We start from the raw sequence: 15599 nt of genomic DNA on the forward strand, positions 1-15599 counted from the left end.
AACAGGGGTCATCCGCCCCGCCCCACCCCACCCCCACCGTCGGCGGGTAGCGATCTCTAGATCTAGGTGTGGCCCCCCCACGTCTCTTCCCCGCACGGCCCAGGAGACCGAGGCAAAAGGCACCCCCGAACCCCTCCCCGCGACACTGACGGTTCCTGCCCAGGCCCGCAGTGGCCTTTACCTCCTTTCGCAGGCTGGGAGGGGGGACAGCCCGCGCAGCTGAGCCAGCTGCAGCAGTCTCCGCCGCCCTCCATTCATTAAAAAGAGGGGGGGAGGAGGGAGGGAAAGAGAGGGAGAGAGAGAGCGGGGAGGGAGAGAGACAGACAGGGAGAGATAGAGAGACAGACAGACAGACAGAGAAAGGGAGCGATAGGGAGAGGAGAAAGACGAGAGAAAGAAAACGACAGAAAAGCAGTAACCGCCTCTACCCCCTTTGTAAAAGAACGACGGGCCTCGGAGCAACTAGAGCCAGCCCCGGCTATCAACGGGTTAAGTTCTTTTCCGGCCCCCCATTCATAAAAAAAAGAAAGGGAAAAAAAAAAGAGCGCGGCGCATGCGCGTGCGGGGTCTCTTGTGCCCACCCATTCATAGAATCGCGGACGGCGCGCGTGCGCACTGGAGCGCCTTTCCCTCCCATTCATAAAAAAGCCATTTTCCCAGGCAGTGGTTGCTACATCGCCGCGGAGGCTGCGAGAAGCTTGACAGCGCGGAGCTGGCGCTGCGGAGCGCAGGCGGCCGTGCCGGTTCCTCCGGCCGGCATCTGCCAGGACAGCTCGCTGCGCCGGACCTGCTCGGCTTCGGAGGGTGACCGAGTCTCGCGGAGCAATGTTTCTGACCCTGCTGCTGCTCCTCCGAGTAAGTCCAGCCCCTCGGCCGGTTTCGGGATCCGAAACTGCTGCCCTCGGAGCCGTGCCCGCGACTCTTTCGGGCCGGGGCCGATGGTGCGCTAGCCTCTAGGCGCGCCTCTGCCCTTCCTGCCTGTCTTCCTTCCTTCCTTGCTGCGCCTCTTCGAGCGGCTGCGGTGTGCCGCAGCTCCCAGACGCCCTCGGCCGAGCCCGGCCGGCGCCTGGGCTGTTCGCTGCCTGGCACCGGCTTGCCGACCCCCGGGCATCGCCGAGCCGGGCTTCCCCGCTCGCTGCAACTCGGGAAGCTCCGTGCGTGTCCCGAGAGTCTGTCCCGGTCTCGTCGCCCTCCTCCTAGCTGCCCTCCCGGCCTCGGGCTCCACTCCGGACCCTGTCCGGCGGTCGGTCACTTTTATTTTGGTTTGGGGTCCGAGGGCGCCCCCGTCCCCGGGCGATGCGCCCACCCCGAACTCGGCGCTCCCCGCACCAGCCCCGCCTGGGTCTTCCCTGCTGGCAAGAGCGAGCGGCCTGTGCTCGACGTAGCCTTTTCTCGGCTCTTGGGGCTCTAACGGGACGCGTTTTCTCGCCGCTGAGTGCCCCTCGATGGTCAGCGCGGGGCCTGGCCACACTGGGCATTTCTGCTCCCTTGGGCGAGGCGCTGAGTCCCGTCTGACCTTTGCTCCGCGGTCGCATTTTAGACCGTGAGACTGCCATGCACTTGCAGTTTGCCTTTGCCTTCCCCGGCCTTTTGCAGAGAGCCCTCGGCTCTTAGTGCCTCGATATCCCCGGACACCCAGCGGTGCCGGGCCCTGGGGCCCACGGGCCGCGCCGGGGCGTTGGTGGGGGCTGAAGGTGCGTTTACATAACGCCGGCGTGTGAAAGTCGGAGGAAGAGGTTGCATGCGTAGGAGAGATAAGGCTCGCCGTCTTCCCTCCTTCGGCGGTCCCTACCAGGCTTGACACGACCGAGGAGAGGAGAGGAGGATAAGGACGGTATGTTCGGGAGATTCAGAATCGCCCAGATTGGGAGGAGGGCGGTGGGGGAGTCTGAGGGTGAGGCCGGTGCGGCTGGCCAGGGCCGCCCGAGCTTTGGCTCCATCACGGGGGCCAGGGCTGCGCCCAGTTCCCCTCCATGCAGACGACCGAAAAGCATTTAGACAGTCAGTAGCTGCTCTTGTGCAAGAAGACGGTTTCTCAATTCTCTCGGATTGGGGGCTGGGGGTTGTGAGCCGAGGAGGCCAGAGCAGCGGAAAATGGTTGCGTGGCTGGACCGGCTGACGGTGGGGAGGCAGCAAACGGGTGGTGGGGCTGAGGGCCGAGCGCCTGGCTGGCTCCTTCGCCAGCTGCTCGATGGGCGTCCATGTTTGCCAGGCCTGGGTGAGGGCAGGAGGCCCCCCTTGGACATCTGGAAGCTTCGCCAGCGCCCCCCCCCATCCCCATGGATGATGCTGAAATGGGTACATTTAATGGAAGGTAACCAGATCCAGTTGGGAATCCCCTCTTTCCTACCCCAAGATTAGTATTGGGGGTTCTCTTCTCTACCTTGGGGTGGGGCAGGAGCCAAGGGCTTGGCTTTCAGATGAGCTGACCACGGTCTCCAATGTGGCCCAGAGATTCCCAACAGGAAGGCTCAGGGAACTAAATCTGAGTAAGCTCCGTCTGGTCCCAGGCCTTCCCCGATGTTGCTGTGAGGTTTTCACTAGATGTTGAGTTCTCTGGATCTTGACCGAATGCGACGTAAACATCTGAAATGCTCCCTACTCTCCCCCACCTTTGGTGTGTGGGTGTGGGGCCACAAGCAAATGCAGGGAAGGGATGCTTGGGGCCTCTTCTGCCTCCTCTCAGCAGCAGGGTGGGAAAGAAGGCGCAGACACGTCCAGTGTGAAATCGAATTTCCTCTCTTTGCTAGCTCTTGAAGGGGGGAGATCCGCGCCTGCCAGCGCCTGTCTCCAGGCAAATCCTCACCCCAGCAGTGCGCACACACACCCATCAAGCTAGCTGCCATCAAGCTAGCTGCATGGCCAGTGCTGGGCAGCCCAGGGTGGGTAGAGGGACATTTCAGTGGCTGATTTCTGAAATCTTGATAGTGTGTGTGTGTGTGGGGGGGTGTTGGCCTGCTGGGGTGAGGGGACGGAAGGCCTTGGCTTTTCTCTTCAGATTTGAACTCAGGAGACCCTAGTCCCTTTCTGCAGTGAAATGCCCTTATTCCCACAACCATCTCCAGCTCACCTCTCTGCAGAGGCAACGCTCATTTAAGCTTCAGTTGGGCTTGATTGGAAGGATAGAGAGCATGAAGCAGACTGGCTCCTGGCTAGCCCAGGGCTGGACCTTGTGGGGGCCCAGGGCCCTACGAATGCTGGTGGGCTGATGGCTTCCTCCTTCCAGAAGAGGTGACAGGATGTCGTCTCTGGAATGCCACCCTCTGTTCAATATAGACCGCACGCACCTCCCATTTGCAAACCTGGTGCTATCTCTGGCCCCATGATTGACTGCCTGGAATGGCATGAAGGCATCCTTTCACGCAAGCTAAGAGTCTGTAATATATATATATATATATATATATATATATATATATATATATATATAGGAGGGCCGGAGAAATAGCATGGAGGTAAGGCGTTTGCCTTGCATGCAGAAGGACGGTGGTTCAAATCCCAGCATCCCATATGGTCCCCTGAGCGCTGCTGGGTGTGACCCAAAAACCAAAAGGGAAAAAAAAAAACTTAAGTGAGAAAAGAAACCCCCTCTCACTTCTGGAAGTGGCCCATGGGGCATGGCTCTGCTCCAGCCACCCTTTTAGACAAGTGTTGGTACCATGAAGGCTTAGAAGGGAGCTTCCTTCTAACTTTGCAGCCAAGTTCACGCCCTTAGAGTTTAGGGTATTTATTGGATTCTGAGCCAGCCCCTACCTGTGTGTGGGGTTCCCCCAAGAGCAGCGCCTGCAGGGATCTTCTTACTCAGCTCTTCAAGCAAGGAAGCAAGGATGTGGCTAGACATTGTGGAATTCGGATATAGCGTTGACAGTGCTTTTAAGGAAGGGAAATGGAGAAAGAAGGAAAGAATTCCACTTTATGGCCAACCTGGAAACCTCGTGATAGATCTGAAAAAGACTCTTGAAGAACAGCAGCTAGAGGAGTGGGCGGTGGGCTGAATGGAGGCTCTTTTCAGACCAAGCCCGGGCAGAGCTGCGGAGCAACATGGAAGACCTTCATCTTTGTCATTCCCATCCCATCCGCAGAATGGGAAATGGGGGCTACTCTTGAGGGCTGCTGGGGCACAGCTCGGTGCTCACACTGGGTCCCCAGAGAGGTGGTGGTGGGGTCCTTGATGTAAGGGAAGGACCAGCACAGGAAGTGTGAGGTGTTTCGTGATGTAAGCGGGCTGGGGATCTGAGGTCTCTCGGCCAATCCGGACGGCTGACAGGGCTGGATGTGTCCTAGACATGTGTCTGGGCTTAAGCAGCCTCATAGCTCAGCTGCGAGGGCAATTGTTCTTCCCAAGGACAGTCCTGCCGGAAGCAAGGGGGGAGGAGCACAGATGTGCTGGGTGCAGTGGGGATGGGAAGGTTCGTCTAGGGCAGGTGACCCCCTGTGGGGGTGGGGGATTGTCTTTCCCAGTTTTCTGCTCTGGGAGAGTTATTTCCTGTCCCCGTCCTGGGGGCAGGGAGTTAAGATCTACAGAGATAGTTTCATTTCTCAGCTGTGGAGCCTTGGGAGATCGAGAAAATTCTGGTCACCGTGTCTGGGAGAAGAAATTGCCAATGATTCTAAGCTATGCCAGAGAGAGCCATCTTCTCTGGGACTTTTCCACTCTTGAAGAGCATCTCTGAGCCACAATGAAATAATGTTGGGAAGCCCTGGTCAAAAGCTAGTTTGAATTGTCTTAAGTCTGGCCCCTCTCATCTGGGGGCTCGGGAGTCCCAGAGTCTAACTACACTGGTAGGAGGAGAACTGGGAACTGACAGCCAGCATGGGACACACGGGTTCAAAGTGATTTCCTTTTAATCTTCCAAGAGATTATGGCCAGAGTCAATCTTCTCTTCAGAGCTGGGGGCCCACTGCTGAGGGGAGCAAAGATGCTTGACAAAACTCTTGTTGCCTAAAGGCTTAAAACTCTTCCCCTTCCTTTCTCTTACAGAGATTACCTTCCTCGGCAGGATGTAGAGAGCAAAGTCCCTGGCCGCCTCTCCCCCCACCCCACCCCCACAATCTTTCTGAAGCCATAAGTCATTATTAGGTTATTGTTTAATTAACTACACTGGGATCTTGTCACAAAGAAGCAAGCAGTGGTGGTGGGCCGGCGGTTGCCAGTAGCCTGGAGATCTTTTCTTTCCTGGGGTTGTTAAAGGGTTAAACAACCTTCCTTGAAAGAACCTGCTGAGACTCAATGGGGCCCACTCGGAAGCTCGCTGGCCGTTCATTCTGCGCTTCTGCCCAGTTTATCATTAGCTGACTTGTCCTTTGCAGAGGACGAATGTCAGGTTTCTTTGATATTTCCCAACTGCTGCTCCTAGGGGAAGACAAGGGAAAGGGTGGAGGTGCATGGACCAGGTCACAAGCCTCCTGACACTGCAGCCTATGCTGAACACTCACCCCCCCTGAATCAAGCCCCAGGATAGAACATGCACGGAGTAGGGATACCCTCAAGTTCACCTGGGCCTACCAGAGGGAAAGGCACTATTCTCCTGCCCAAGTTACCCTGGCAGTGGTCCTCAAACTATGGCCCGCGGGCCACATATTGTATTTGTATCTGTTTTGTTTCTTCATTGCAAAATAAGATATATGCAGTGTGCATAAGAATTCGTTCAGGGCCGGGCGGTGGCGCTAAAGGTAAGGTGCCTGCCTTGCCTGCGCTAGCCTAGGACGGACCGCGGTTCGATCCCCCGGCGTCCCATATGGTCCCCCAAGCCAGGAGCGACTTCTGAGCGCATAGCCAGGAGTAACCCCTGAGCGTCACCGGGTGTGGCCCAAAAACCAAAAAAAAAAAAAAAAGAATTCGTTCATAAGTTTTGTTTTTGCTATAGTCAGACCCTCCAATGGTCTGAGGGACAGTGAACTGGCCCCCTGTTTAAAAAGTTTGAGGACCCCTGCTTTAGAGACTGTTGGGAGGAGAGCGCACCCAAGCACTTGAAGGAAATGAAACACAAAGCTACGGAATACAGCAAGTAGATGTGGAAGGGAAGGAAAGTTGGGTTCTGAGCCTCATTTACTTACTTACTTGGTTTTGGGGCCACACCTGGTGGCGCTTGGGAGTTACTCCTGGCTCTGCGCTCAGAAATTGACCCTGCCAGGCTCAGACCATATGCCTTGCATGCAGCGGATCCAGGATGACAGTGGTTTGAATCCTGGCATCCCATATGATCTGAGTCTGTCCCAAGTTGGCAGCATGCAAGGCAAATCCCTACAGCTGTGCTACCACTCTCGCCCTCCCTAAGCCCCTTTTATTTTTATTATTATTTTTTTATTTTATTTATTTATTTATTTATTTATTTATTTATTTATTTATTTATTTATTTTGGTTTTTGGGTCATACCCGGCGGTGCTCAGGGGTTACTCCTGGCTGTCTGCTCAGAAATAGCTCCTGGCAGGCACGGGGGACCATACGGACACCGGGATTCGAACCAACCACCTTTGGTCCTGGATCGGCTGCTTGCAAGGCAAACGCCCTGTGCTATCTCTCCGGGCCCTCTAAGCCCCTTTTAAACGACAGGTCTCCAACCCCAGCTTTCCACTGTGTGCTGGGAATTGCCTCCCATCTGCCTCCCTGTTTCTTACCATGTCCCTAAGCACCCTGGGACGGTCTAATGAAATTGCCCTAGGGTTGGTGGCAGCTGGGAAGACTGGGATGGAGAGGAGGTGTCCTGCCATCAGCTGTGCAAATGATTTTTGCCTGGTACCTTGTACTTTTTCTTTCATACCCTGTGTACTTGGTGGTTGAATCTTGTTCTCAGGAGGCTGGTACTGTCCTAATTACACATGGCCACATTCCTCCTCTGAATGTGCTTCCATGTAGAGCAACAAAAAAGGAGGGGTGAGGGTTGAATGAGAAAAACTTAGTCGGGGGGAGACTTAGGACTGAGTTGACACGAGGTAGTCACTGCTTCCAGAATAAAAATTATTTAAAGTGGAGGTTAAAAGTCTCTTTGCGGGCCTGGAGAGATAGCATGGAGGTAGCGCATTTGCCTTGCATGCAGAAGTTCGATGGCTTGAATCCCGGCATCCCATATGGTTCCCTGAGCCTGCCAGGAGCGACTTCTGAGCGTAGAGGCAGGAGGAACCCCTGAGTGCTGCTGGGTGTGCCCCAAAAACCAAAATAAAATAAAATAAAAGTCTCTTTGCCTTTAAGGCTGTCTCCTAAGTTCCACTGGGGGGCTTTTCTGAATTGCTGGCTTTGTCTGACTATCCTCAGTCTCTACCAAATTGGTCATCAGGCTTCCAAACAGCCACAGTGAGGCTGAGCGTCCTATTTATGTTATAAATTTCTCCCTTCCTTGCAGGGAACACAAATTAAACTGCACTTGAGTTCTCTTAAGTTACTTAAGACTTGAGGCTGGTGCTTTTTTTAATTTTAAGCTTTATATTGATTGATTGATTGATTGGTTTGGGGGCCACACCCAGCAGTGCTCAGGATCACTCTTGGTACTACACTCAGAAATTGCCCTTGGCGGTCTGGGGGACCCTATGGGAAGCAAACCAGATCCCACATGCAAGGCAAATGCCCTACTGCTGTGCTATCTCTGGCCACCTCTGGCTATCTCTCTGGGTGGGTATTTTTAAGACTTTCTCTAGCTGAGAAAGAGCTGAGGGTTTATTAAACAGGTTACTGGGGAAATATTTTTCCTTTGTCAACTGGGACTCTGAGAGGATTCCCCTGAGGAGAGGGTTTCCCCCAACTAGTCCAGAGGGCCTTTAAAAAGAGGTTGAAGCCAAAGCCATGGAACTTGTTTGCTGGCCACCACTGGAACTCCACTTCGATGTTCTGATTGGGACGATTCATTTGAGAACATTCCTTGGAGCCATCATGGATGCTCCCCATACCAGAAGAGCTGAGTCATTATAGACCATGCTCCCACTCTATGTCTGGACCCTAGAACCTGCCCAGATGTTGACAGCTGCCTGGGAGGGTTATGGGACCCTGCTTATGCCATCATCGCCATTGTATGCAGAAGCAGCCCACCCTGGCTTCCTGGTGGGATTTTTTTGGCGGGGTGGGGGGCATATAGGATGCTGGGATGATTCAAATGGCAGTTTGACCTAGGTTAGCGCATGCAAGGCAAACGCCTACCGGTACCGCTGTGCCACCGCTCAAGACTCTGGGATTTTTTTTTCTTTCATGAAGCTGCCTTCTGATTCCAAGCCCTGTTAAAATCCCTAAGCATTCCCATGCCTTTACTTCAGCCACAGAAAATGCAACTGTTCTTACAGAACCCCAGTAACAGAATGAAGGTCAGGACAGTAGTTGACTTGAGGATGGGAAGAGGGTCAAGGGAGTTCCTTAATTTTTTCCTTACACATGACAGTTCCAATCCTTGTCCTAAGGGGCCACAGCCCAAGTACATGGAGCAAGACAATCTTCAAACTACCAATGGATATTTTATTGGCAGTTTCCAGTATGTTAGTGGCCTGGGCTTCTAGGGAAAAGTGAATCAGTTTGTCTTTGTCTTTTCTTTGTCGGGAGGAGGTTCTGGCTGAGACACCTCTTGGCTGGTGCCTGAGAATCTTAACTGTGCCTCTCAGCATTTTCCATTTTTATTTCCCCTTTATACCTTTTTCTCAGCACAATGTTCTGTGAATTGGGTTCTGGGACTCCTGGTCCTCATCTGTTAACCCCCAAACCTTTTTATTTTGGAAGCAAGGCTTTAAAAGCACCTCCTTTAAAGAGTAATTGCAGGTGAAGGTACATTTTCTGAAGTTTCCTCTGGGCCTTGGGGAAATTACTCTCTGTGGAGCTTACTGGACATTCCCCCATTCTAGTCCCCACCAGAGTATACTGCAGGAGACTGCGTTGGTGAAAATCTGCTTCTGGGGCAATATACCTGCCAGGTACTTAGGGCCAATTCCGCTTGTCTGGGGTGAGGATGGGCTTATGGGATTTAATAGACGGACCGGCTGCATGTAAAATCATAACTATCACTCAGTTCCCCAAGTCTTATGTTTTGTTTTATTTTTATTTTTGCTTATTTTGGGGTTATACCCAGCAATGCTCGTGGCTCTGATTTCAGGAATTAGTTCTGGCAGTGCTCAAGGGAACCATATGGAATGTCGAATATCAAAACCCAGGTCGGCCTGTGTACAAGGCAAGTGGTCTACCCGCTGTGTTATCGCTCTGATCCCAGGTCTCATTTATTTTATATTTTTTGTGTTGGGTGGACACATCTGCCAGTGCTCAGGGGTTACTCCCAACTCTATGCTCAGGAATCAATCTAGTGGGATGCAGGGGGTCATACAGGATTTTAAGAAATCAATCCTGGGGTTGGTCGCTTGCAAGCCAAGTGCCCTATCCACAGTACTATTGCTCTGGCCCCCAAGTCTCTTGATTTTAAAGTGATGCTCTATTTTTTCTTCTTTTTTTGCTGCTCTTAATTTTTTTTGGGGGGGGGGGTCACACCCAGCAGCGCTCAGGGGTTACTCCTGGCTCCCTGCTCAGAAACCGCTCCTGGCAGGCTCGGGGGACCATATGGGATGCCGGGATTCGAACCAGCGTCCTTCTGCACGCAAGGCAAATGCCTTACCTCCATGCTATCTCTTCAGCCCCTGCTCTTAATTTTTTGTAGAGGGAATATGTTGTTGGTAAAAGGGTAAATACAGTACTGCCACTTTCTCCAAGATGGGGGAAGAGAGCAACCCAAAAAGATCACAGTTGACTGAGAATAGAAGCTTTGTGGGTCAGAAGATTTACCCACGTCTGTGCATTTTGAATTTATAGATAACCAGATGACAATCCTATATGTTCAGCTATTCTGTCTTTTGTGAACTTTGCCCCTGGAGCCTGTTCTTTATTTCATACATGAGAAACATTGGGCCAGAGCCAGAGTACAGTGGGGAAGGCATTTTAGCCTTGCCTGGTTGACCCGAGTTCAATCCTTGGCATCCCATATGGCCCTCCCAACCCTACTAGGAGTAATTCCAAACCCTGAATGCCTCCAGGTTGGCCCAAAAAACAAATAGTACTGGGGAGGCTTCTAGAAGAACGCCTTTCCCCATCACTGGAAACCATTTCTGGTCACCGATCAGGCTTGTTTCCAGGAAGAGGAAGTATAATCGTGGCTTGTATTGAATGCCACTCTTCCCTGCTTACTCCATTCTATAGACTGAGAAGGAAGGACAGATGAGTCACAAAAGTCCGGCTGAGTCACCGAGAGTGGGGTGTCATTGTCCTAAGCTTGTGCTGTTGGACGAAGAGACTGGCCTAATTTTGGGGTGATAGTGGGAAGCTTCTGGGGCAAGAAGAACTCACTGTTCACCCATTAGAGAACGGCACCCACCTCTTGAGGGGCACACACCTTGCATGCACAAGGCCTTGAATTTGGTCCTCTTCATTCCCCACATACTGAACTGCATCAAATTACCCCATTTACCTGGTTGCTGTGTATCTAGGAGTGAGCCCTATGCACAGCTTGGGGGGCTACCCCAACTGGGCATTGAAAAGGCTTTTACCGGGGCCGGGTAGGTGGCGCTGGAGGTAAGGTGTCTGCCTTGCAAGCGCTAGCCAAAGAAGGACCGCGGTTCGATCCCCCGGCGTCCCATATGGTCCCCCCAAGCCAGGGGCGATTTCTGAGCACATAGCCAGGAGTAACCCCTGAGCGTCAAACGGGTGTGGCCCAAAAACCAAAAAAAAAAAAAAAAAAGGCTTTTACCGTAGCCTCGACCTCATCATAACATTGATGTGACATCCTTAATTCTTTTATATTGGGGTGCCACAGCTGGAGCTGTTCAGGGATTACTTCTGGCTCTGCAGTTAGGTGGACTTGAGGGGGACTATATGGGATACCAAGGATTGAACCTGGCTCGACCATGAGCTTGGCAAATGCCCTCCCTGCTATTCTATGACTCTGTGCCATTCCTGGATTCTTTTTTTTTTTTTTTTTTTTTTTGGTTTTTGGGTCACAGCCGGCATTGCTCAGGGGTTACTCCTGGCTCTATGCTCAGAAATCGCTCCTGGCAGGCCCGGGGGACCATATGGGATACCGGGATTCAAACCGATGACCTTCTGCATGAAAGGCAAACACCTTACCTCCATGCTATCTCTCCGGCCCCAATTCCTGTATTCTTTTTAAGGACTTAAAGATGGTTCTCTTCCTACCTCACTCCATCCCCCAATTCCTGATAGAATCTTCCCAAAGTCTAATCTTTCTCTTGGATTCCAGATCGTGTCCCCTTGGGCAGAGGTCTTGGCCTTCTGCTGCTATTTCTTTAAATTGATCTCCAGCCGAATTCCGAACGTAAAGGTCAGCAGGCGAGGAAATGGCACTTCTAATAGAAAACAATGTGCACTTTCTAAATTTGAACCAAGCCGTTTCCGCTCTTTGATTTAAGTGACTTCCTGGGGTTCCGTGTCAGGCACTGCAGTTGAATCTCTGGCCAAATTCCAACTTAAAATTGCACTCTCTCGGTGAAATTAGAAACTGATCCAGGGTTGGCTTAGCTATTCTAGTAAATAGCATTTAGGCCAAATGTTCAGCTCAGCACTTGAAAATGGGTGATGGGAGGGTCCCTGGAGGATTTCCCATCCACATCGTCAGAAGCGCACCTACCTACCTGGCTTCTGAGCTCTGGCCGTGACTGCTCGCAACAGTGGTGGTAATAAGTTCATATCCTGGTGTGCGGGCATCAGATACGGCCCTTCCTTCTCCTGTGACCCTCTGAAATAAAGGCTTTTGTTATCCAAGCTGATAAACTTCACGAGTACACAGGGGCTGTGTGTCGTGGTCGCCACATCCTCTGCACTCTGCACAATGCTTGGCACACACAGCTCGGGAAACCGACACGGTAGCTCTCTCCAGGATGCTGATGAATTGCTGAGGACTTCTTGTATGCCCGGAAAGATGCTAGATACTGGAAATACCGTTTATTTACTTATTTTTTATTGAAAGCCTACAAGAACCCATTTTGCAGAGGACAAAACTAAGGCATTATGGGTAAGGAACCTAAGGTATCATACATGATAGCAAGCAGAAGTGAGAATTTAGGTTTGCATCTGATTCCATCACTGGGAAGCCAGCTCTCTCAAAGAAAGGCTGTTTCCAGGGACAAATTCAGACAGTCCTGTTCTGTTACTGATGTATGGCTTTAAATATCTATTAAAATAGTATGCTCAGGAATCAGATGGGGGTTGGCTGCATTAACAAATCAACTATCAATGTAGCCATTACCATCTGACAATTACAATGGTCATCATTGATGACATGCTTTCTTTTGGATGTGACGCTGGGGTGTCCACCCAAAAAAATCAGTTCCAGAGTGATAATTGCTTTGCACTCAGCCAACCCTGCCTGGTTTGATCTCTGGCATCCCATGTGGTCCCTTGAGCCCAATGGGAGTAATTCCCAAGTGCATAGTCAGGAGTAAATCCTGAGTACCGCTAGGTGTAGCCCCAAAACAAAACAAAAATTCCAGCTCCTAGGGCCAGAGCAATAGCACAGTCCTAGGCCATTTGCATTTGGCCGACCTGGGATGAACCCAGGTTTGATTCCTGGCATCCCATATGATCCCCCAAGCCTGCCAGGAGTGATTTCTGAGTGCAGAGCAGGAGTAATCTCTGAGCCCCGTTGGGTGTGGCCCAAAACAAACCCCCCAAAATACAGTTCCTGTTTGGTCTGGGCTTCCAAGAACTTAAGGAGGGTGCGTATCAATGGGCTGAGTACTGATGCTTGGAATCCCTTCTCTCTCCCTTTTCCCCACCGCCAGGTCCCCTAGAAGCCTGTCTCTTGGTACAGCCCAGGACCTCCAGCCCCATGGAACCCCCGATCGCACAGAGTGTGCCCTTGACTCCCAGCTCAGTCATGGTGCAGCCCCTCCTTGACAGCCGCATGCCCCACGGCCGCCTCCAGCACCCTCTGACCATCCTCCCCATCGACCAGATGAAGACCAGCCACGTAGAGAACGACTACATCGACAACCCTGGCCTAGCACCTGCTCCGGGGCCCAAGCGGACCCGGGCTGGGGCCCCAGACCTGGCGCCCACACCTGCCCGCTGTGACCAGGACGTCACCCACCACTGGATCTCCTTCAGTGGCCGCCCCAGCTCTGTGAGCAGCAGCAGCAGCACGTCCTCCGACCAGCGGCTGCTGGACCACATGGTGCCGCCGCCCATCGCCGACCAGGCCTCCCCCAGGGCCGTCCGCGTCCAGCCCAAGGCCGTCCACTGCAAGCCGCTGGACCTCAAGGCTGCCACTCTGCCCCCGGAGCTGGACAAGCACTTCCTGCTGTGTGAGGCGTGCGGGAAGTGCAAGTGCAAGGAGTGTGCTTCTCCTCGGACGTTGCCCTCCTGCTGGGTGTGCAACCAGGAGTGCCTATGCTCGGCCCAGACCCTGGTCAACTACGGCTCGTGCATGTGCCTGGTACAGGGCGTCTTCTATCACTGCACCAACGAGGACGACGAGGGTTCCTGCGCCGACCACCCATGCTCCTGCTCACACTCAAACTGCTGCGCCCGCTGGTCCTTCATGGGTGCCCTCTCGCTGGTGCTGCCCTGCCTGCTCTGCTACCTGCCTGCCACGGGCTGTGTGAAACTGGCCCAGCGCGGCTATGACCGCCTGCGCCGGCCCGGCTGCCGCTGCAAGCACACAAACAGCGTCATCTGCAAAGCGGCCAGCGGGGATGCCAAGGCTGGCAGACCGGACAAGCCTTTCTGACACTTGGGGGGGGGTCTCTTAACCCCTCACGGTCCCTTGGGACCTTTGGTTCCCTTCTGATGCCTGGACAAAACCCGCTGCCAGGCCTCCTCTCCCTCTCTTGGAAGCAACAGACGGCTCCACTTCTGTTCCCCGGAAGAAAGAAGCAGCAGCACTCTGGTGTGGTTTTTCTTTTCCTCTCCAGGGTGCTGGAACTTTTGTCAAACCGTGGCGTCCAGGGGTGGGGGTTGCTTGGGGGGGGGGGAACGGATGGACGGATTTTTCTTTTCCAGAAGATAGAACACAGATGCATTTATGTCCGGAGCTGCAGCTGCTGAATGCCTCCCCCCTCTTTTCTTCCCCTCTCCCCCACTCTCCCCTTCTCTTGGGCCACCTGGGAGGAATCATTAACTGACTGGCCCCAGGGAACTTTGAAGATGCTTGGAGTGGCTGCATCCACATAGCACCTTCTCTCTCTCCACTTTGCCCCTGACTTCTTAGGGAACCGGTAGGTAGGTCCTGGCCATCCCTGTTGTATATAATTAGGAAACCTCCTTGATTACAGGGGTGTGGGGCAAGGGAAGCTCAGCTGCCCAATATGCTCTGTCCCCTTCCCTCCCAGCCGAGGACAGCACAGTTCTCCCTCCCCGGTTCATCACTAACTTAGGGGACCTCCACACCGTCCTTTGGTCTTCAGGTGAGTGAGATTCACCTGCTCGCTCACTGTCCTATGTTTGCTCTACCCACATCCTTTCCAGAAACTTCAATGGGTAGAGAAGCCTGGAACAGCCAGTGTGAGAGACCAAAATAGCATTTTGCCAATGAGTCCGAGGCTGTGGTCTCTGGATCCAGTCATTATGTTTTTATAGAATAATAAAACCAGATGCTAACGGTGTTTTTCAAAAACAAAAACACTTGCTTCCTTTTGGGCCACCCCCAGGAAGGGCTTATTTTCAAATCTGGGGGGTGTGCACACCTCAAGGAACACATCTTCCCTACCCATCGAGAGGCTCTTTCACAGCAGAGAAGAGAGACGGCCCCTCCCAAGGGCAGGGTGTCAGTGGCACCGAGTGGGGTAGGTCCCTCCTTTAGGATTCTGCTGTCTGCTGTCATGGCCTCCTGTGTATAGTGACTATCTTTTATGTAAATAGACAGATGTTCCAGAGTCTATTTTAGTGTTAGGAAGCCCCAGCAAGGTGGGGTGGTCTGAATGTGGGATGTGGGAGATTTTTTTTTTCCAGGGGCTTTTTTGGGGTTGAGCCCTGCTTCGGTGTTGTGGTCACAGCCCCCTCTCTTGACAGCCCCCAAAGACATAGCAACTCTTTCTCTCAAGGTGCTAATGGAGCTCCGAAAGGGCAGTGTCCCATGGGGGGTAGGTACTTGTTGCATGCAAAGCTATAGTGTTGTCTATTCTGTCCGCAGCTAGCTGTGGCACGCTTGTGTGCGTGTATGCGCGCGCGTGTGCGTGTGTGTGGTATTTTGTGTTCTCCCTCTGAACAAAAAGCAGCAGCAGCTGCGGGTGGGAGATAAAAAAACTCCCACCCCCCAGGTGAAATGGAAGCATAGGGTGGGGCACTTGTTCTGTGGGTGGGGGCAGAATTTCCTTCGGGAAGGGGATGAAGCTGAGCAGAATGGTGTGCTCACCACCCCCCCCCCCCGCCTCTCCGGACTTTTTATTTGTCCTTGAAGACTAGTGATATCTTATGATTTAGCATAAGTTAACTTGTAACCATAGGTATTTATTGATGGAGGACAGGAAGGGAGGGTCTTACTATGTTAGGCATTATTTATATTATAACAGTTGCTGGCTTGTAAAAGGCGAATATGGAAGGAAGGAATCCTGCATCTGCCTTGGCCAAGGCTGGTTCATGCAGCTGCCTTGCTCATGCCTGGTCAGATCGGAGGGGGGTGTTCTAGCACAATTGG

General features: G+C 52.8%; 1 protein-coding gene across 1 annotated transcript; it reads left to right on the forward strand.

Annotated features, from left to right (window-relative positions):
- Nucleotides 1–693: 693 nt before the first annotated feature.
- SPRY4 (sprouty RTK signaling antagonist 4) lies at nt 694–13774 on the forward strand. The gene is made up of 2 exons (XM_049786949.1): nt 694–855; nt 12748–13774. The coding sequence occupies exon 2, from the start codon at nt 12795–12797 to the stop codon at nt 13692–13694; it is 900 nt and encodes a 299-aa protein (XP_049642906.1). The 5' UTR covers nt 694–855; nt 12748–12794; the 3' UTR covers nt 13695–13774.
- The last annotated feature ends 1825 nt before the right edge of the window (nt 13775–15599 follow it).

The sequence above is a fragment of the Suncus etruscus genome, chromosome 14 (genome assembly GCF_024139225.1).
Source record: "Suncus etruscus isolate mSunEtr1 chromosome 14, mSunEtr1.pri.cur, whole genome shotgun sequence".
In the NCBI taxonomy this organism is placed as follows: domain Eukaryota; kingdom Metazoa; phylum Chordata; class Mammalia; order Eulipotyphla; family Soricidae; genus Suncus; species Suncus etruscus.